The following is a 23,693-nucleotide window of genomic DNA, read 5'->3' as shown; positions in this document are numbered from 1 at the left end:
TCCTGGACCTGTCCAACCAAATAAGATACAGCATCATTCCAATCAGACTTATACTGCAATTCACACAGCCACCAATTATCCCATGAATCTGACATGATCACACACTACACCATCACATCACTGCCACACACTCGACTATGTACAGATATACATAATATAACACTTGACTCAACTAAAGAGGTGCTCAGTCCCAGCAGATGGCATCTGCAGAGCAGGGGTAGAGGAAGTTACCTGAGTGGGCAAGGGTTGAGAGGACTCTGTTAAAACACTGCTGCCTAGCTGAATGCTCTTGCTGTGCAGCATGTCTGGAGGAGAGAGAGATTTTGCAACTTGACATGAATGCGGAGACCAGATTAGCTAGAGTTGAGCTGGGAGAGGAGGCTCCGTGAGCAGAACAGAGGGGGAGGAAGGGGGTCTGACGGGGGTGGGGTGAGAGGTGGGCTCGTGTGCGTGTATGTGTGAATATGTGAATCGGGGTGGGGTGGGTGGGGGTGTTTGGGGTGGAGTTAGACTGTGACGGTCCAGATGGAGTGTGTGAAAACTGTACGGGTAGACGAGAGGCAGAAGGTAGCGTGTGTGTCTAACCTGCGTGAGTGTTGCTGGGGTACAGTGGAGAGGAGGCAGTGGTGGCCGTGGTGCTCGCGGGGGTGAAAGGCACAGAGAGCTGAGCGCTCAAGAGCTGCAGTCGTTCCTTCTTCATGGTGAGAGTTCGGATCTGTTCCTCCAGGCGCCGGTTTTCCACCTGCAGCTGGTGCAGGGACTTCAGCATTCCCAGAACTGGACATAAAAGCGCGCACACACACACAAAACATACGCGTCAAGATTTGACAGCAAAATAGCAGTGGTTACAAACCACCGAGATGAAACAGCAAACCCGATACCACAAGCCTGAAAACTACACTGGTTCAGGACCTCCAGAAAAAACTACAACGCCAGACTTCCGTTCTCGGAGGATCACGCGGCACTGATCGGGGGCCAGCAAACCCAGAGCGAAATGCAAACCAGGTGCAGTGTCAGCAAAACAGCTCAACTGCTCTCATATCAGTGGTGAACAGAAACACAACCGTCATACCGCTTCCTGCTCGGTGCGTTTGTCAGACTTCCCCCCGTTGCCAGAAGAGCCTCTATCATAACAGAAACAGCTGCTGCTCATTCACACAATTTTGACACTACAAACCGACCTGCTGCTACTGAAAGATTCGCTACTACCTCTACTTAGCCCATCGTGAAACTACACAAGTTACACGCAGAGAAAATACAGGTAATGAAGCTCATAATTACTGTGGTATTAACCATTGCATCAATTACCCACATTACAGGGACGGATGTAATGACAGGCTTCAGACAGGCATGTTATTTGATTGACATGCAGCAAAATAAGGTTTGTATGATGCAATTATTTTTACATTAAAAAATATATTTTCAGTGGAAGCAACAGACTCCGGTTTATCACTATGCGCCCTGAGATTAAAATGGACAAATTAGATTGAATTTAAATGTAGCCAGTTTTCAATAACCATAATTAATGTAGGCTTTTAGCGTACTAATGAGAAATTCATTTAAAATGCCTTTTGATATCTCCGCAACCTTCTTCAGCAAATCGGTAAACCCTCTCAGCTAGACTATGAAATTGTTGTAACAGAAATTAATTGATTTCATATGCAAATTAAAAGTCGTCACAATGATGCTAGGGTGTGTTAAGTGGGTTTCCAGGACATTCCTATATGGTTTCTCTGACAGTCTTTAATAAACCATGTATTCCCTTGACATTTCACTTTGGGTTTTCAGTTTAAGAGTAAAATAAGATCTGTATAACTTGATGATACATGAACATTTTGTTTCATAAAGTGCAAAGTTTTATATTCATTGAAGCATTGTCCTAAGCTTGCACCACTAAAAACACCAGCACAACCTTCATTAGCTGATTAAAAAAAACTACCTTGTGGCCTTGAGTAGTCTGTTTTCTTACAAATTTATTTCTATGACTAAGACAACATTGTGACAAGAAGACAATGTTTATTTATCAAAAAATAACTGTAAATATATCAACATGCAATACTGTTGAAAATTTTTTTGAATTTAGTGTAAAAAACTTTTTATTACAATTCATCTATTGGACGGCACAAACATCTTCATTCTTTCCAGTGTAATGCACATTTCTCAAATGACAATTATTAAAAACTGAATAAAATGTAAAAAAATTTATCATGACTATTAATTTAACCATTATTGTGCATCATAACTGAATGTGACTAAAATGTCAACGGTTCTGTGTGAATTAAACTAGATTAAAGTGCTTAGACTTTGTCAGCTAAAACTTGACTAACATAAATCAGTAAAATAAAACTTAGGGTTTAACAATGAAATCTGAAAGGACACATTTTTATAAACAAAGGTGCCAAAATTAATACTAGCTCAGAAGCACAACACAGTAGCATCAGCCATCACTAGAACTGACAGGATCCTAGAGCTCAACAACCTCAGCGAGACCAGAGCCATGACAACCACAAACAAACAGCTCTGTGCTTGAGTTGTGGTTTAATGTAATTGCATACAGAAGCAACATGCATCGTTATACGTGTGTGAAAAAGCCTCTCACCATCTCCTTGTGAGCCCTGTTGCAGAAGGAACTGCTGTCCTTCGTTCCATTGCCGGTCCAGCAGCTGGTCGATGCTGGTGGCCACCGGAGGCAATGCATCCGAACCAGATCCGATCCCCGGAACCAACGGTCCTGACGAGTCATACCGGATATGAAGCCCACTTAATGGAGACCTAAAGTCATTTACAGAAAACAAGTTAGACGCATATATACACACACAAGCTCATCAAAATTCACTGTCATGCATGTGCATATTTACATTAGTACAATTTAATTCTTAAATAATCAGCTTTCTCTTATAAATACACACTAGGCTGCCACTATATAACAACACAGTTGAACTCCTGGTCTGGCGTTTTGCCTTCAGAGGCAGACGTGCTGCTCATGAAAGCCAAACAGAGTTTACAGCTCTTCCAAGTGAGAGAGCCTGGGCCTGGCTCTCTGACACCATAAATCTCAGTACGCTCTTGTTTGGACAGACAGCGATCTGTGTTATTATGAATGCATCCAACCCTGGGCTCTACATCAGGGCTCTCAGGCGAATGTGAATCTATCTCTGGGGTAATTACGGCTGGGCTGAGATCTGCTCCACAAGGCAATAAATCTCCAGCACAGGACTGTGAAGCCATATCACCCTGCATGGCTGCTCCGGAGCAGATCACAAAAACAGCACATACAGATATTCACATTTAATCTGATGATGGCGCAGAGCTATTCTGAATGAGACACACTGATATTAAGCACATTTTTAAGACCCCTTCACAAAGAATGTGTTTTACATTTAAAAAAACGTGACTCGCGTGGCAATGGAGTTCAAGAAAAGGCATGTTTTTCCCAAAGGGGTTGACATTTATTAAATTAAGCAACCTGTGTTTAAAATGCTGCGAAAGATGCTAAATTAGAGATCAGCAGACAAATACGTCAGTCTGGGACATCTACATTAAAAAAAAACAACATTTTGAAATGCAAAACCCTGCTTAGTGTTAATGGTTTCTTGCACCTTCAGTATTAAAAACGCTGCCATGCAAACAGACAAAATAACAAGCTTGAGTTTATATCGATATTGTGCTAAATGTATTTCTCACATTCTGACTTGTAGACAAAATAGATCTAAAGTCAAATAAAGAATATAAAAAAAAAAGGTTTATATGAATGCTAATATCTATACATTAAATATACTAAGGCAGCAATTAACGTACACCAAAATAAACCCTTCCTAAAAACAGCAGCATTCAAAATCCAAAATCAACATACCTTTTCAACCAAACATATTATATTCCAGAGGAATGTTTGTGCAGTCTATACCATTGCTTCCATATAAATCCATTTTATATCCTCAATCACAGCACAAAACAGACATCTCAGGTTACCGAAAACAAATGAAATGTCTCTTTCTGCGTTCAAAGACATCGCTGCCACGTCGAACTCGAAGCCGGTTTGTAACTGCGATATGGACAACAGCTGAGTGCTCAAAATGCCTGCTGTTCGCAAGGCGAGCGCGCAAGGGAGGAAACGGAGTGAGTGAATGAGTGTGTTCTGTGGGGGAGGGAGGGAAGGAGGGGGGGGGAGGGAGGGAGGGCAACGAAATCTCTGAGCCTGGAGGAGGGGAAGTCTAGCTCTGGAATGTAAATAGGACTTACCGAGGGGAGAGGTTTGTCTTTGGTGAGTTTCCTCTTCTGGAGAAGCCGAGAGCTCCGTCTCCAAGCTCCTGATCTGAAAGGTAAACAGAGAGCAGTCGATAAGGAGCCGGTGTGAAGATGTGGGCGTTAGAGGAGTCTGTGAAATGCAGGGACGGGCAGCTCGATCCAAAGTGAGCCTGGTAGCCATCAGATCTTCCTCACAGAAATCCATCTAGTGGTCTCTCTGGCGGCTCAGCTTGCACACTGACACCACTGAGTGTGTCACAGAGTCGCCTCTCTCTCTCTCTTTCTCTCTCTCTGTCTCTCTCTCCCCTCCAGCTCTTTCTTCCCCGTGGAGGCTCCCATCACCCTGCCTGCAGGCCCCATGCCAGACACTGCTTTTCATTTTCTGCAGTGAAAGTAATGAATCACATATGCGCCTCGCCAAGCACAACCCCCCTCCTTTCTCTCTCTCTCTCTCTCTCTCTCTTTTTTTAATCTCCCCACCCCCCCTATAGTCACAGTTAGCCAATCCCATTTTTCTCTTCCTCCTTGCTTCCTTCCCCCCTTCTTTTCCTTTTTCACCCCGTCTTGTTCTTTTTAACACTTTCCAGCCCACTACCACCTCGAGCACAGGCTGGCTCCAGTGGGGGTGTGGGCACATCAGTACGAGCCGCCCAAGGTCTGGTCTGACTTATTATGGTGCTGACCCCTTGCCTGACCCTGGATCAGCCCCAAGGCTGCAGTGCAGACTGGACCCGAAAGCATCGGGTATCACTTTACAAAATAATAATAATCAAAATAAAATAAAAAACAGAAAGAACAGGGACTGTATGACACAGTGGAAACCTATGAGGAGCATCAGGTGACCAGTGTTGAGAGGAAAGAGCAAGTACTTTGCCAAAGTAAACAAGCCTTGTTTCACTGATCTCATTATTTTTAGACTACGTTTTTGTTTTTTTGACCAGTGACAATATCTAGACAACAGCTGACATATACCTGACATTCATTAAATGACAGCAAATTAGATGAGGTATAAGAAATTTGCTCAGTTTTGATATAAAATATGCATTCAAAAATGCATATATTGCAACTATTTATATTATATAAGAAATACAATCTATTAGACATTATAATTAATTTACATTTAGAATACAATTATACAGATACTATGAACTATAGTTAAGTTTTTGTGAGTATACACAGACAACTATTCAAAGGAAGTCTCTTACGCTCTCAAAGACTGCAAAAAAAAAAAACAGCGAAAAATATTATAAATTATAATTATAATCTAAATGTTGAATCTATTTTATACAATTTTAAAAATGTAAATATCATTTATAATTATATAAATGTAATTTATTTCTGCAATGGCAAAGATGCAGCCATTTCTGCAGCCATTACTCCAGTCTTCAGTGTCACATAATCCTTCAGAAATCATTGTAATATGGTGATTTAATACTAAAAAGCATGTTGAAAACAGTTGGTTATTGATTATTGATAACTTTGCGGAAAGTAAAAAAAATGTTACTCTTTGATAAATAAAAAGTTCAAAAGAATAGAACAAAAAAAAAAAATCGTACTAAACATCAGAACGAATATATATTAAAATATGTATATACGCAAGCAAAATACTAACCTGTTAAATATGTGCCCTACTTTATAAGTGCTGTGCTGTAAACTAATGCCAGACAAGAGCTGAGCTTATGCTAAGAGCATGCAAGCTTTCCAGGCTCGAGCGGTGGTCTCTTTAAGGACGGGTGTTCTTCCTCCTATTGTTAGTCAAATGACCCCCTGACCTCTGTTTGAGGAGGAGGGCATGACTGATCCATTATTCCTCCAAGGCTGTGTTCCCCCTTTTTCCTCTCCCTCTCTTGCTTTCAACTGGTCTCCACCCCAACCCCCACGACAGGGTCCTGCAAGCCCATTCGCTCATGACTGAGACCCCCAGGGTTTAGGCAGGGTCCGGAGAAAGTGTTGAGTGGTCCGGGATGGAGGGAAAGAGCAGGGAGCGACTGAGTGTAAGGTAAGCCTGCCTCCTAAACCCAGGGCAATCCCCTCTGTGTCATCACTGCGGTCATTGTGCAGATTAATGAAATGTTTGAGTGGTAGCATGCTTCATTTAACAGGTATGCACACTTTCAGCTTTCTGTCCCGGGGAGTTTTGTTCCCTGCCTCTCCCTCTCTCTGCGACCCGAGGAGGTTAGGAGGGGGATACAGCTGACCACACATTCCATATGCACAGGGGAGCGGAGAAAGAATGGGAGGATGAGGAGAAATGGGAGAAGAGAGTGCAGGAAGCAGGAGGAAAGGATTTGAGAAGGTAATCCTGCACCAATGGGAGGTACCGGCTAAAGATCAGCGTGGTTCCTCGTCTGTGCGTCTCACCTGCTGGGGAGCCCTCGGACTGGGCGATCAGTGCAGCCATAGCGGAATTCGGATTCAGCCTGTTTCCGAACATATGGGATGGCGCCAGGTTAAAGGATCCGGGTAGAGAGTTTGACTAAGGAAGAGAAACATAAGAAATAGAGTTAGACTACTGAACACCGTCAAATTAAAAATACTGAGGATGAGACGGTGCAAGTACGTGTTTCTGCATGTGTGTGTATGAACGTGAGCGAGTGCGTTGGGCCAAAGAGCTGGATGATTAAACACCATGTCAGCTGCATTTCCTGTGAGCCAGGAGAATTGGCTGAGCCTGCAACGGCAGATCCAGAGCCCTGAACAACACGCAGACCATGTGCTTCTGCAGCTAATTATTTAATCCAATTAAGCCATTTCCCTAATAACGCTTGTGATTGGTTGCGGTGCTGCTTCTGAGGTAGCAGCATATGTGCAACAACAAACTTGGTGCTTGGTGGAAACCACAATAAGGTTCGCGTGATTTGCGCTTGATTTACACACATTCTCAGTGGAACAAATGTCATAAATAGCAGGCAACTGTTGGGAAAGTTGAAGAATTTATATAAATACAGATGATTACTCATTTATTCCAATTTACAGACACTACCATTTATTCAACAAGGATGCAGCACACTGATCAAAACTAAAAGAACAAATTGCTTAAGCATAATAACTGTTCAAAATTTGTAATAATAGTAAATAGTCCAAACACCAAATTAGCAGATTACATTTTTCTGAATGATCATGTGATACTAAACCCTGGTGTAAATGCTGCTAAAAATTCAACTTTGCCATCACAGAAAAAAATACATTTTAAAATACATTAAAATTAAAATACATTTAAACTGTAAAAATATTGCACAATATTTTCCATCAAATACATATAACCTTGGTCCTTTTGAATAAGAGAAAAAAAATGCATACAGTGTTGGACTTCATACAACACATCCTAAATATTTGGTCCTTTCACTCACTGCTTATTTTCATGAAATCAATAAATTCTTTCCTTTTCCTTTGCTTGCTTTATCTACATCAAGGCCTTATCTGATCAAAACAGGAAATAACGCTATCTGAAATGACAATTTATTGGATTTCTTGCTCTATTACTATAGAATAAATGCCTTTATGTCTAACTTAAAGATTTCTGACAGTATTGGACCAAACCATACTGGAAATCACACCTAAAAGTGACCAGTAAACAGACAATCTTACAATGGCAGCGTTCAAACCAACCTTGAAAACTTCCCTTTATGAATCTTCTGCTTATAACTAAATGATAGAAAAATGATTTATGGTCCCAAAACATGAAACAAAAGGTACTTCAATCCTAAACGTGACTCTGACATTGAACTTGCTTAGCTATATAGAAAAAAAACTAGTATAACAATAAAAAAATTATTATATAATAAAAATAATTCATAATATTGGCCAATATTTTTCTGTCTTTAAGTTTTTTTTCTTTTCTTTTTTACATGTCTACTAAATATAAAAAAAAGAGAGAAAAAAAAAAGATATCCCACATTCCCCTGGCCCCTCACGGCCCCGCAGGCCCTCCCCATTCCTCAAACTCCTCTTTCAGGCTGTGGAGAAAGGAGGGAGCATGACTAGTGTGAAGAGATGCCCTCATCCCACTACACAGCTCTCTGTCCAGCCTGTCAGCCCTCATCCCGTCAGCGAGCCGGGCTCAATGCGCCCGCACAGGGAAAAGAGGGACAGCCGGATTGTTTGAGGCTTAGGGCTCTCAGCACCATTGTGGAGGTTAACGAAGAGTGGGACAGAGGTGGGCCTAGGGGGTGTGCGCTGGGGTCGAAGGTCACTGCTGCCCTGCTTGCAACCACTGAATTTTTTCATCCAACCATTCTTCAATCCACAAAGGGAGAGTTAGGGATGGAGAGGGAAAAAAAAAAATAGCAAAAACATCTCAGGGACAGTCATTCTGACCGAATAAAGGATTATTGTTTGCACAGATTATATTTGATAAAACACCATGTTATATATCCAATAAAAATTCATTCTATCCCTCACCGCCGGACATAGTTTTAAAAACATCACCTGTTTACTGATCTGCTAACTACAACCTAGCTCATCTGCCATGCCATAAAGCTTAGGGCTAATGAGGGATATATATTTGCAAGCGTGTGTAAGGAGGGGCTGGATTGCTGGGAGCCCTGCAGCATTAAGGCCATCAGTGGGTCTACTTCATCTCCTAATGTAAGGCCACCCTGCCTGCAGAGAGGGCAGATCTGCACAAACAAAGCCCTGTTGCCTGGAAACGACCGGTTGCTACAGCAGCGCAAGTCAAGACAAAGATGCTCAGGAGAGCGGCAGAGACGGTGCTCAGTCTCTAGTGCGCTTCCAAAGGGCCCATTTGGAGCTGCGCTGGGAGCCTTTAAGAATGACTTGACTTTATTATTGTCATCTGAACACATGCGGTAGGGATTCTAAAATCACTGATTCACCAAGGTATTTACGCACATTTTTTTGCAACATAATGCATTTATTTAATATTTCCATTGAACGCTGTTCCTGAAATGTTTCTTGGGCACCAAATCAGCATGTTAGAATAATTTCGGATTATTTTATAATGACTTCTTTAGGTTGTTTTTACTGTATTTTTCATACAATTACAAAATAACATTTTCTTTTTTTTAATCTTACCAACTTCAAACTCCTATACATATGTAAATCAAAAATATTATAGCTAATTACTACACTTTTCTCACAATGTCATTCTGTTTATGTGACCACACATACTGCTCTGACTAGCTAATGCAAACACAAATCGAAACACCCCAGCGTTCATCCGTTAAGACCATATACTTAAGCAGCCTAGTCATAAATACCCTAAATGACTCAAAACACTGTCTTTCAAGCGCTGAAAAATGAGGTCTGAAGTGACAAACTTTACTTCTCACACTGACATGTTATGTACCATTGTGCCCCTAACACGGTCTCCCTCAAACTGTTAATATACTGCCGCGATTCTATAAATATTGCATTAGCAAAAACCCTGGCACATGCGAACCAGATTCATTCGTTCTACAGAAATAAAAAATCCTGTCACAAAGAAAAATACGAGTTACTTAATACATAAATAGCTGCACCCAACGTTTACATCTGAGCCTTTTAGGAGTTAATTACTATTTGTGCCACGAACATGCTCAAACAGCATTTATCTTGATAAAACTGGAGCAAATTAGCACACAGTACAAAGATGATGAGTATAATTCTATTTAATTGGTTAATTTTGTATGATGATGTATAAAAGATACGTGTGCGCTGAAAGCTCGGTGCGATTTTCAATCTTTCTTCGCAGATGTATGTTGCTTTTTGCAGGTATGCACTACTGTTCAAAGGATTGGATTTTTAAATTCTCACCAAGCCTGCATGCACTTAATAAAAACACTAATATTTAGAAATATATTTAATGTATTCCTTTGAAAGCAAAGCATAATTATCAGGAGTCATTACACCAGCCTTCATTGAGACATGATCTTTCAGAAATCACGCTAACATGCAGATTTAGTGCTTATGAAAACAATTCTTTTCAATTATTAATGTTTAAACAGTTATGCTGCTTAATATTTTGTGGAAATTCTTTGATAAACAAAGTTCAAATGAATAACATTTATTTGAAACAAATATTTACATGTCTTTACTGGCACTTTTGACCAATTTAATGTAACCTTGGTAATTTATTATTTTTTAAATCTTTTACATTTTAATCAAAACAAAAACACCATTTTATCCTGGAGTCATTAATTTGATCATTTCACCGAAACCCAACCAAATGGGTATTGAAATAAATCAAACAATCATATACACAGTGAGCACTGAGAATGAATATATAATAAGGTTGAATAAACGCTCACATGTGTGGATGAGGTGCTGGTGAACGGGGTGGTCGGGGGCAAAGAGGTGAGAGTGGGCATGGAAGTGACCACTGACTGATGAGCAGGTAACTCCGAGTTGGATCCGGACAGAGACCCTCCAAACACAGCACTGGGCATTGAGCAGGCTACATCGCTACTGCTGGAGTACGAACCTGCTAAAAGACAGCAATAACAGAAAATGATTCAATTAAAACAGCACACTTTCAATGACAAACAGGTTCTTTAGATTCCCACCAAGTCTAAAATAACATTGTCTTGTTTATCAGCAGGAGATCCAACATAGCAGCTGGAAGATGTGGGTGAAAAAAAATAAATAAAAATAAAATTAAAAAATTAAAACGCAGGTTATGACCTATACTCTCATGGTAAAAGCAAAGTTTTAATAGCTGTAAGGGCAACCTCTATCCTCTAAATATACCTTCACTTGTTATCCATCTATCTTTCCCGCTGCCCCTGAGATGAACTTTGTGGACTTTGAATGGCCTGTCTGACCAGGCCCTCATCACAGCAGACTTGAACAGTGAGCACAAAGCATTTCGGAGTCCTCTCAACATGCACTCTGCACCGGCCTCCCGGTGACCCAAAAAAACAGCTCCCTGAATCTGACGACTCACTATTTCTTCTGTAAAAATGACTGAGGGCTTTTCAGGCGGGGCTGGGGAGGAGTGCGGTCCATTCATATTTATGTGCCGGTTCATGACATGCACGCTGTTTGTTGTTGCTGTTGTTTTATTGATTTTTTCCCCCCTTTTCTCTTTGCCTCCTCCCCTGCCACCATCTCAAATAAACCCAGCTGATGGCCCAGGCTGACCCGTTGCAGGAACGAGAGAGGCCCCCTTGCCACACAAAGGAATGAATGGCTCGGGGCAGTCTACATTCACTGCCGAAACAAGGAAACATTGTTGGGCGGAGAAGTACCACGTGAAGCATTTACAGTACCAAGCTCCGAACTCCACATAGGAAATATGTAACAGAGAAAGGAAGCTTAGACATCGCTGTGTCACAGTATTCCATTTAATCCCAATTGGTTTTGTGAATACCAACAGCTAACTTGGCTCATTAATGATTAGATTAATCTTTAAATCTTGGTGTTGATCTGGTAATCTGGTTAATAATTAACATTTCAGAAAAGGTCAACCAACGGAGCATTTGATTAGAGGTTACAAGACATGAGTGACCAAACAAAGCAAGGACAAAGATCCTGTTATCTGGTGCTGATCGAACGGGCCCGATCGATCAGGACTTAACATCTCCTCCTGAAACCCCCCTTATCAAATCAGAGGAAGAGGGGAAATTTCAAATTAGATTAGCCAGCATTTCAAGTCAAACCCCTGTCTCCTCTCTCAGCAGAAAATCCATGCAAGTTCAGAGGGAGGTTAATGACGAGGCTCAGAACCTGATAAGGATCCTCAGCACTTTCCTTACGGCCGGAGAGAAGAAAGCAGGGACTGATTCGAGGTATTGTTAAACGCCGGCAGAACATATTTAGGCCTTTGACGTGGCAGATGTTTTTAATTTAAATGTGGTATCTCGAGCAGTGATCGATGTCTTGAAGTGTTTTGTGTCGGGTTACTAGCTTCAAGATATGTTCTATCACAGGCGAACAGACGGGCTTGACGTTTCTAAAGCATGCCGACCGAAAGATAAGTTATAATGCATGACTGCAGTTAATGCAGCAAATGCATGCATTGCTCATGAATGTTTATTTGAATGAACAGTGGCTGCATAGTTTCATACAGAGCAATAACTCTGAGAGAGACACAGAGAGAGAGAGAGAGAGAGAGAGAGAAAACTACTATAACATGCATTTTGCATTTGAAAAATGCAAGACAAAGGGCTATAAAAAAAATAAAATTGCAATGTTTTAAGACATGCATTTTAAAAAGTTTAACTCACTTTAACTTGACTACCACATTTTTAGAGCACTGACTTTGCTTGCATTCAAAAAACTGCTTTTTGTGTAAGCAGCCCTTAAAGGCAGGAACATACTGAACAACTTTTGCCCCGATATGCAGTCTTGGGGAGTCAACGCTAGTCGCTGAAAGTCAGAACCAGCCTGCAGATATTGGGCAGTTGGAGTTGACATTTCACAGAAACACTTGTCATGCATCTCCTAGCAACAAAGCGCATGTTTCTGAGTGAGTTTGTTATGTTTGGAGTAACTTCAAAGTCTTGTAGTGTGTGATCGTCAGTCATTTAGTGTATAATGCCCAGTTTTCTTCTGCAACCCTAGTGTTTTCCAATCTGTTTAGCATTTAAACGTTGTACAGGAGCATTCCAGCCTTTATAGTACACTGCGCTCATCTGTCTCACCAAACTTTTCTTTCCAATATTAGATGGAAACAACAAGAACCGTTCTCCCCCTCTCCAAATAACACCCTATAAAATCCCACACCCGGCCTGAAGCAGAGATGGATGTTTGCATTTAATAATAGTCCCCCCTGCTCCCCCTGATAAACCAGTCATGCGTCAAAAAAAAAAGATCTGTGAGCCATTGAAGGAGGGTGAGACAGATAGATGAGTTGGAGCACTCAGCTGTAGCTCTGCATTAGCCATGGCTAAATATTTACAGTCCAACCAAAGGCCAGGAACAGGTGAGGGCAGGGACGAGTGAGAGAACGAGTCCCAAACAAACACAAAAATCCCATATGGCCTTGAGAGAAGGGACAGGGCGATAGTGAGATGGTACATAGCAGGGAGTGAGAGAGAAAGACACAGAGTTTTTTTTAAGTTCTAATCAGAAGAAAAGAAACTACACAACCAAATGGTTGCCAAGTAACAGGGCAGCACCACAGATAAGGCCCTTTTAACATTATAGCTGCCATGCATACACAGAGCACTTATGTCAATGGCGAGATTTAGCAGGTGAGAGAAAGAGGAAGTGCCTGCAAATGAGTGAGAAAGAATGGTGTGACCATGTATTTAGGTGTTCTGGCTCCAGCTCAGTGAGCGGGAAGGCCAGTAGGGGTCAGGGCATTTCTACACACTATCTCGAGCCGGCTCACTCTGGATCCCGAGAGAAGACAACGTCAGGAAGGAACAAATACAAAATTTTAACTAATTGCCTGTTACAGGCTCCTTCCCTCCTCCAGCTCCCTCGGGCTCAACAGGTTAATGTGCATCTCTATGGAGATTCAGCGGGCCACTCTAAGCTCTCAATCAGGTAGGAATGAGGAAGCACTTTAGAGAGCACCTCCATCCACTTTTACCCTAATGAGCTTCAGCACAGACCAAAACAACATCATGCTGGTTCCCAGGCTTCTCTTCGAGAAGAGCAGACCTTAAATGGATTCCTTTTATTTTTTTCAAATAAACAGAGATGGAACAAATTGCAATTCAGGGAAAGATTAAGATGAATTACATGAATTGAACTGAATGCGATATAGAAAAGACCCTCCATGTGTAAATCCTGAAAAATAATTATCTCAATTTACAATAGCCTTTGTTTATAGGCTTCCGTGCACAATTATGATTTAGGAGTATGTAACTTAAAAGAAAAGAAAAGAAGAGTTATGATAGATGTCAGATGTAATTTGAAAAGAATGAAAAAACGATGTGGAAGACAGAAAAAAGAACAAAAATATGGGCGACAAAGGTCCTCAAAGTCAACAGGAAATAATATCTAATTTTTCTTTTCAGTTGATATTTGTATGCCTAAATTCATATTTAGCATTCAAAACTACTTTTCGTTGATCGTGATAAATCATTTCGCTCAAAAATAAAATCATGATTATTAAATCAGTTATTTTTATTCCGTTATTTTTTTATTTAGATTTCATTAGTATTACTACACTTCCAAATAAGGGTTTTAATGAATGCAAGACAACAAACCATTTAAAACAATAATTAAAAAAAACGATAAATAACCAGCCAGCCAATATCGTAGACGACTATGCTTAATTGTGAAAAGCAGAAATTATGATTAATCATGCAGCAATAAGTCATTATTTTTGCCCTGTTTTTGTTGTTGTCCATAACATGAAAATATATATTGTTACTGGTGAGAATTGTATTATATATGTTAACGTGCACTGATGAACAATTCCCCAAAAAAGGGTAAATTTTTAATTCATGTTGACTTTAAGAAAGCAAAAAAAAAAAAATGAAAATGGATAGCATTTATTACCCTGACTAAGGTCTGCTCACCTGGTCCAGCAGGTGGGGAGCTGACAGTCATACCCTGTAAGCTGCCATTCCTGAGGAGGGATGGGGACTTCTGAATCCCCAGACTGCTGCTCCCAGCACCCACTGCTCCCACACCTCCGGTACTGCTGACTGCACTCCCGCGGCAGGCCATAGTGCTCATGGAGGATGGCGAGGGGGAAGTGGATGAGGGCATTGTGGAAGCGTGCTCTCCCGTATCAGTGGTTTTACTGTCCTGGGTGGTGAAGCACGGTCCATACCGGTTCCTCCAGTTCCCTCTCTTCTTCTTCTTCACGCCATCCTCGCCAGTAGATGAAGACGATGTTGCAGAGGAAGAGGACGAGGAGGGCTGGGGTCGTTTATAGCCTGCGGATGCCAGGCCTCCCAGTTCTCCGGCTGGGTGACAGTTCTCGTAATGCTTGCTTGAGCTTGAGCTTTGGGGGAGGGACATCATGCCGAAGGTGTTGAGAGCCACCATGCCTTCAGAAGCTGTGCTTTCTGCACTGCCCTTCACGTGGCAGCGGCTAAAGGATGGAGGTGTGTACGAGTCACCGGCCCTTAGGCTGGGATCAGAGAAGCTGAGGAAATCAGATGTGGGCTGAACCACAGACCCACTAGTGACTGATTTACTGCTGCTGCTGCCTAATAAAAGACCTGTGAGAGAAAAAGGAAGACGTAAAGATGAAAGCGCACCTTAATATCACAACCACATTAACAAAGAGACAGAGTAGAGAGGTGGTATGTGGCCATAAAACTAAGACCTTTTGCAGCCACAGTTTTTTTAATACACAGAAACAAAGTACAGCTGTAGTGCTAAACTGGCCAGCACTTTAATCATCTTTATTAAAGAGCTTGTAACACTGTAGCAAATAAACCAATCAACTTTAGTGCAAAATAGCTTATAACATCTGCCATCTTAAAAAATATCAGTTCTTTAATAGATTTAAAATGTGACAATTGTAAAGCTTTTCAGCCATTACTCCAATCCTTACATTATTGTTCAGAAATATGCAATTTAACATTTTATATATTTAATATGCCAAAGAAACATTTAAATGGTTAAATATTTGCAAAATACACAATATGTCTAAATAATAAGCTTTCATTTGAATCAGAGCTCTTTTAGAACATTAAAAATGTCCCCTTAGTCAATTTTATAGTATTAAGCTTCAGTATTGAATAAAAATAAAATCTGACTCACCATAAACATCTAAATGGCTGTGTACTGTACCAATTCCAAGTATCCTAGTTGTCCAAAATTACAAATACCATATTTTTATCCTGATCTTTTAATCAATGATTTGCCTTGAAAATACGATCTATGGTATCTACTATGTAAAGAGAAATCTTACCTGGTCAAACCACAAAAAATTAAACATACTTTTGCTAAAAATGTTACAGAAAGTTATTTATTATTGATTAACAAAGAATACATTATTCTACTAAAAACTAAAAATCTCTACAAAACCAAAAGAATTAATACAATTTAAAATTATTCTAGGAAAAAAAAAGGCTAGCTAAGATCTCTACAAAACCAAAAAATAAATCAAGCGATGCCATCATCTTCTACTCCTAGGTGGGCCAGTTAAACTTGCAGGAAACCAAACAATCAGGTATGTAAGCAGGCAAGAAGGGTGACCCAGATCTAGGTGTTCATTCGGGCCCTCCCCTCAGGCAAGGACTCGTCCTTTAACCAAAGCCAGAGAAACAACTCCGACATGCATGTTTTTACAGCTGTGGCAGGAGGCTGCCGAGGCTTTACTTCCCAATTTTACTACACAGTATATCCCTTGAGCCTCCCGCTAACATTAAAACATGCACAGAGCTTGCATGCCAGTTAACACGTCTCGAAGATAAAGCAATGTCACACAAACAGCTGCCATAACCAATAGATAACTAGCAGCATTCCTTTCAAAACACATCCAGGAAGTTACGCTATATCTAATCGCTGGATCCTAGATTAAACACTGCAATAAATTTCCTGCCATTTCTCTCTGAAGACAAGCAAAAAACGTGTGAAAAAGAGATGAATTTAAGCAAGTGACCCAGAAATCAACCTAAACCCTGTCTGAAATAATATTAGATTTTATCTGACTTTCTTATATCAATAACAACAAGATTCACATATTCTGCATTATAAAAAGCTTTCCATATTACTACAGCTCTCAGTTATTGTCAGACACAAAGGGCTCAATTTAATAAAAGATTGCTGATATTACAATCTCTCTTATACTTAGAAAATTACATCAGGGCAGCGGAAGAAAACAGTCGAGTGGCTCACCGACCATGGGTCTGTGTCGGGTGTTGTCACAAACCCAGACAATATGACATACTCCCAGGCAGAAGATTAGGCTCTATAGTTAATCACCGCCATCTTTTGATCTCATAGCGCTCTGCTGAGAAAGCAGTGTTGTTTCTTCTTCCAGAGTTCCTTGAAGTTTGCCTGTAACTCCAGCGAGGAGGCCCCTGCCGTACTTTGACACATTAATGATTAGTCTGAATTTTCCAGACGTGACCTCTGCTTCAATCCCTCCATCACGGCTTGATAGCAGAAAAGAAGGGAACATGCTTCTCCTCGGACTCCCAAACCTCCCTCATAACACACACACACACACACAGACGCCACCCACGGCACAAACGGCTCGGAAAGACTCGCCACTCCACATTGCAGCAGCAGCCAGTCAGACGACAGCTTTATCACATACACATGCCAAGCTTTGCGGATTCTGGCTTCCATCCAGCCCTGTCACAACAGACTCACTCAAATGTCACACACAGGAAGTCGACACGAGACTTGAATCTGGCAGCTCAATTTGGGAACATGCTAATTCATTTCTGAAGTGAAAGTGAACTTGGCATGTTTGGAAGTCTCACCTTGCTGAAAAGGACTGGTTGAGGAGGGAGCTGTGGATGACGTCGCTGTGGTGACCACAGGGCCGTGGGGCTTGCCCGGCGCGGATTTACGGCCCCTGGAACCAGAGCTGGAGCTGGTGCTGTGACTGCTGGACTTCTTGCTTTTACCATCCGAGCTCTTGCCATCAGAAAGGCTGCCATCCTTGGAGCTGGAACTGGAGTGAGAAGGAACTTCCTGAAAGTTGGCATTGGTGAAACGACCTCCGCCGTCATCCAGTCGCTTCTGAGTGGAGGAAATTGAGGAGACACTTCCACCGCTGTTGCTGTTGTAGCTCTGTGACAAAAAAGGGAAATGCACAGATGGACAAAAATGCTTTAAGTGCTTTTTGCTAAATAATGTAAACGCCAAAAAAAAGCATTTATCAGTCCAACTCACCTTCTCAGAGGTCACCATCAGTGCTGGCACCAAGGAAGGTGACAGCTCCAAAGTTTTTTTGTGCTTTGGTTTGTGGCGATCCCTTTCTTTATGTTTCTGTGATGAAATGACACAAACAAAATCATTAATGAAGATGGTTCCGCAAATGCTTTAACCAAACCCAGTACAGCTTGGGAAGGACTTACACTGCCATTTCTGAAACAGAGGCAGAAAGATGAGAAACTCAGAAAGGTGAAACAATGAATCGTTTGCATGCGGTCAAACCCAGCAAGGATAGTCACTTGTGCCGTCCATGAAGATCTTCGTGGAAAGGAAAAGAAAGGGTTTTCCTGTAGATGGGTAAGGTTTCACATTGCAGGCCTGACCAGAGTCTGCTACTGCAGCTTAATTTACACCCCAGTCTAGTGCCGCGCTCCACACAGTTCTATTTGCGCCCAAGAAACGGGAGCGTGAACAAATTTACACCTCGCGCTCCAATCGAACACCTCCAACCTCTCCGTTTCTGTTCTTAAGAGCGCAGCTGTAAAAATATGCAGCGATCCTGAACCATTTGTAAAGAATATTTACACATTCCCCATTGGAGCGATATACAAACGTCTATTTTTTTTTAGCCACTTCCTGTCATCATCCAGCCATTGTCTCAGTTCGAATTGACAATTATTCTGAACATGATAGCGGTTTGCGCTACTTCTCAGTGCAAGTGGCTGTGACCATTCCATAGGGCCTCAGGCTCAAGTTTTTCAATGAAAATGAAAATGAGCTTCCGCTTCCTCTACACCGTTTACCATTTTCCTGCATATACTATTTTAAATGCCATTTTCTTACAATGGAAGAGATTGTATTTGTTTTGAATACTGAATGCTATTGGTTTTCATTCGCAATCTACAGATCCAAATGTCACTGTCTTTGTTATGCTTAAAAACATTTTGTTATACATAAAAATAAATAAATAAATAAAAATCACAAAAATGTTATTCTAAAAATAAAAAAAACTGTTTAAATGCAACAAAATGACAAGTATATTAATAGCGACAAAATAATTTAAATTATAAGAGCATTTACTGAAATTAGAAAGTTTTTTAATGCCACATTTGCTCCCGAAGAAAAGTGCAAATTTTAAACGGTTGGCAAAACAAGAATCCCAGTCTTAATTAACATTGTTCTTAAAGGTGTTGAAAGGGTGGGCGTTATTGGGAAGAAAAAAAAAGGCACTACTCGGCTGTGTTTATGAGTGGAAAAAGGCAAAATACACAACACAACATCTTATTTTCATCAAATAAATAAATTGAAGTCTAGATATACAGACCCTTACATAATGACAAAACGCAGGTATGAACTGCTGTTTACTGGTATAATTAAAATTCTGACATAAACGTCTTGCAAGACTTTGACGTAAGACGACAGCTATCCTAATTATACAAAGATGAATAGTTCAGGCAGAGGTGAGTGCAAAAGAGAGAGAACAAAAAGCCAAGACATTTATCATAATTCATCAATGCCTTCAGCAGATTAGTGAAATATAGCAAATCTCTTTCAGGATGAACAAAGAAATTACTCCTGAGGCTTCAGGCTAAGTATTAAAATTCAACTACGGAGATGAATAAATATAATCAATCTTAAAATAAAATAAAATAAAAAGTTTCAATTCAAAAGAAGAAAAGTAATCATCCAGAAAACAAAACTAAAAACTCAAACAGATCAGAATTTAAGATATGTGAGACAAGAGGAGAAAGAGATTGAAAACATCATTTTATTCCCAGATGCCGCTCTCGACGGCCTCTCAGAGCACATCTGAACTAGCTGCAAATTGAGAAGCTTTTAGCCTCTATTGTTGTTTGGCCCTGGGGTTTGGAATTAGCTAGGTATACATCTGAGCCCCCCCGACCTTTGACCTGGGAATGTGGAGTAGGGGGGATGGGCCCCCTTTGCTAATGCAAATCAGGCGTCGTAACAATAGCCATGGTGGAGCACAGAGCACTCCACAACACGATCTTCAAGAATACGGCTCCAACCCGAATCATTGTTCACGTCAACCCCTCTCAATGCAGAATAAGGCAAAGAAGTTAAATATCAGAATAATTCTAGGAGAAACGGCTTTAAATGGCATCTCATATTTAATCTTTCGCTGACCTAGATTACACAGGCTGCACATTCGGTCTTTGAGCAGCTTAACAGAGCACCAACCACTCTATTTTGGCATGCATTTCCAATGCAAAGTCATTCAAACCAATTCAAATAATTAGTGAATTTGTGTCAAATAACCAACAGCCTCGATGTCTGACCTCCACTCCCCGCTGTAAGTGCTCAGCTGACGATTGCCAGCTTTCAGATTTACATTTAAATACACGAATGGAATACAATTCTTTAAATGCAGTCTAATACTTTACGTAACTTTAAAATGTGATTCCTAATGACTGAAACTGTTTTAGCCTAATTGTTTTGTTATACAAAATACAATAGCTAAAGAATTCAAAAATATATATAATTAAAAAATATATATATTCCACACTTTACAATTACTTATATATCTATATATATATATATATATATATATTTATAAGCTTGCAGAATAGCAAAAAACTAAAAGAGTTTCAGAAGAATTTCTTTTTTTTTTTTACAAAAAAAAAAAAAAGCGGCATAAAACTGTCATAAAATGTAAAAAAAATATATATATCACCACTGGAAAGTAATAATAATAATAAAAATAAGCAAAATTATTAAATGATGAGTAAATTAAATAAATAGTAAATATATAGAACAAAAAAGGCAAGCTATCGCTGATTAAGATGGCTGCACAGAGGCTGAGTGTTCGAAATATGTGTGATCTGCTAGGAACAGGCAGAAAATTATCAATGACGATGGATAGATGTGATGAGCTCCTCCGCACATTTCACACTATGAGGTCTGTTGAATTAGTATTTCAGATACCACCGTTATTACAGTAAGAAGAGAAAAATAGAGGCAGAGGCAAAATGAGACATGTTTTCCACGCAGTACAGATCATCTTCTGCCAGGACGTACACATTTATTGATATGAGGCCATGTTACAGGGCCTACGCTTAATTGAATTAGATGGGAAGGCGAACAGGGCTAATAATGCTACATGTTTCATTCGGTATGGCTGCGTATAGAAAATTAGTGGAACAAATGACTACACTACCTATCAATACTGATTAAACGTACTCTGTGGAACTAATGGCCATGACGGATGCTTCTCTATGAATACAGCACTCTTTATGTTGATAATTTGTGGCAGCACCAAAATACTAATCACTTTGAGTGATAAAAGGCACTCTTCTCCCTCCTGTGGCCTTAAAAGCTTTGTGGGATATGAAAAGTGTGCGTGTGAGGGGTGGCACAGGGTGACGGTGACTCGGGTGATTTAAAACTAAATCACAGCGGTGCTCATTTCTGACAAACAAGAGTTTTAGCTTTGTGCGTTTACCTCATAGTCTGAAGTCGTGAGGAGGGGGGCATCAATCACACATGGCAGGAAGTGAGGTAGATCTGGAGGCTGCCTTACCTTCTTTTCCTTGTCATGGTGCTTATCCAAAGAGTGAGTGGAAGAATCACTTAAGCTTTGAGCCCTACTACCACGGCCTTTGCTCCTTCTCTAAAAGGTGAAAGAGGAACTTCGAGTTACCATTTAAAGTCTGTCCAATTATCTTTTTATTCCTACTTTCCTACTTCTGTCTTTTTTTTAGCAACAATGAAATAGCCCTTACTGAGACAAAGGAAACAAAGAGAAGACAATAACGGAAGGAAAGAAGGAAAAAGACATTGTCATGATAACCAGGATATTTTTGTATTTTGAGAAGCTTCTCCATCAAAAAAAAAGCAACCTTTGTCGGCAGAATCAACAATATTTTCTTACCAACAGAAACAGCTTACATAAAACGCGCATTCAAACTGACATTTAAACTGACCAACTTTACATATATTGTCAAAGCACAATTACACTTCTTCCTAATATTGTTCTACAGTTAGAAAAAATTAAAACCTTAGTAAAATGTAATATGCCTAATTTCTTTTGAAGTCAACGGTATCTAACGCTGCTATTGTCAACAAATGCCACATAAAAACCTCAGGTCACAGAATGGTCTTTGTTTACCAGCAGCCCATTGAAACAAAGGCCTACATGGAAAAGTCAGGGGTTAGTAGCCAGCTATTGAACTATTAATCCAAGAGACCGTGCTGATGCTGTCAGTCCATTAACATGGTGACAGGGAGACATGGTACATCCTGCAGAAACATCACGCTGTCATGTGCAATAGTGCAATCACCACAATGGATGACAACAAACAAAACCAGCAATGTGCTGTCACTTTATTCTGACAAAACAACAACATGGGAGATGGCAAAAATTATTTTAAAAACATATTTATATATGTTAATTATATTTAAATAAATGAACACTACCATTTCAAAGCTTGTAGGAATTTTAAGCTTTTAAACAAGACTCTTTGTGTGATCCAAAATACTGTAAAACATAAAAATTGTGAAGTATTATTTTATTTTAAACTGTGAACTGTGAAATAGTTCCAGTATTCTTTGATGTATAGTAAGTAATAAAACAGCATTTATTTAAAAAAAAAAAAAAAACTTTTGCAACATAAAACATCTTTACTGTCACTATTGAACAACTGAAATACATCCATTCTGAAAATATTTATGGTTTCAACTTTTGAAAGGCAGTGCACATTTATAAATGTATAAATCATAATTATATAAAACATATTTTCATATAAGCCAACAATGATGCTAAAAAGCCAATAAAACCATGAAACAAAAAAAACTTAAATATGAATGAATACATAAAATCAAAACACAGAACAAAAACATGAAATGCTCCAGCATGTATCACCAGTAACCAGAATAGTCATAAATGCCTGAATGAAATAAAACCGTGTATACATAAATAAACATCACTATCCTTCCATCCTCAACTCATTACAATCCCCTATGAGAACATCACAAAGCGCTGGCCCTGCCTCCAGCCCCTCACTCAGAAGACCTGTAGAAGACTAGCAGTATCTGAGAAGCCTTTGTTGAGTGGGAGGATAGACACACACACACACACAAACACATACACATACACAGCACAAATCTGAGAAGCAGCAGGGGGCTGCGGCTCTAAAGCTCAGTGTAGCTCTAGGGCTGGAGTGAGTAAAACCCCTTGCCACACACACACGTACGCACACACGCACACAAATGCCCAAGCCCACGAGTACACTAAGGACCGAGCGAAGCTGGACCGAAAACCACAGGCCGCTATACTGTCACCGAAACCTGCCACTGGGCAGTCCGTGTATCAAACTGAAACCTTAGCCCTCTTTTTCTGAGAGGGGTATTAAGACAGAGTAAAGGGGGAAATGCAGGAAAGGGGGGGATGATGGGAAGGAGAGGAAAGGAGAGCCACAGACAAAGGTCCAGTGAGTTGCTGTTGATTGTCAACGAGATTAAGGGGTTAAAGGGTTTGAGGAAGATCGAGGTGGGGGCGGCATGGGGCCGGTGGGGGGTGGACGAGGAGGCTTATGCCACAGCTCAGCTTTCAGCAGCTGTAATTGGACCAGGAGTGCGAGACATTCAAGAAATGAGAGATATTCCAGATGAGGGAGTGTCTTTTTCTGCGCTCACGTGCGATTCTGGATGTGCAATAACAGCTTGAACGATGATGACATGATCATAATAACGTGCTCACCATGACTCATGTACCGGCCAATGTAAAAATCAGTAGCTCGAGTGCT

At 40.4% G+C, this 23,693-nt stretch overlaps 1 protein-coding gene across 7 annotated transcripts in view; it reads right to left on the bottom strand.

Moving 5' to 3' along the window:
- mllt10 (MLLT10 histone lysine methyltransferase DOT1L cofactor) overlaps positions 1-23,693 on the bottom strand; it is a 39,677-nt gene that overhangs the window by 4,734 nt on the left and 11,250 nt on the right. For 3 of the 7 annotated variants that reach the window (XM_043225958.1, XM_043225960.1, XM_043225962.1), the window contains 10 exons: positions 21,470-21,559; positions 17,947-18,042; positions 17,532-17,844; positions 14,661-15,311; positions 10,494-10,669; positions 6,607-6,721; positions 4,240-4,312; positions 2,600-2,772; positions 586-777; positions 232-305 (listed from right to left, as the gene is read on the bottom strand). In XM_043225958.1, coding sequence (XP_043081893.1) covers positions 232-305; positions 586-777; positions 2,600-2,772; positions 4,240-4,312; positions 6,607-6,721; positions 10,494-10,669; positions 14,661-15,311; positions 17,532-17,844; positions 17,947-18,042; positions 21,470-21,559 — 1,953 coding nt within the window. Of the gene's footprint in view, positions 1-173; positions 306-585; positions 778-2,599; positions 2,773-4,239; positions 4,313-6,606; positions 6,722-10,493; positions 10,670-14,660; positions 15,312-17,531; positions 17,845-17,946; positions 18,043-21,469; positions 21,560-23,693 lie in introns of all 7 variants that reach the window. The other 4 variants (XM_043225961.1, XM_043225964.1, XM_043225965.1 and 1 more) reach the window with 3 other exon arrangements.

Source organism: Puntigrus tetrazona, chromosome 24 (genome assembly GCF_018831695.1).
Source record: "Puntigrus tetrazona isolate hp1 chromosome 24, ASM1883169v1, whole genome shotgun sequence".
Taxonomy (NCBI): Eukaryota; Metazoa; Chordata; class Actinopteri; order Cypriniformes; family Cyprinidae; genus Puntigrus; species Puntigrus tetrazona.
Note: the sequence above shows the minus strand (reverse complement) of the source record. Positions and strands in the feature narration are given on the sequence as shown.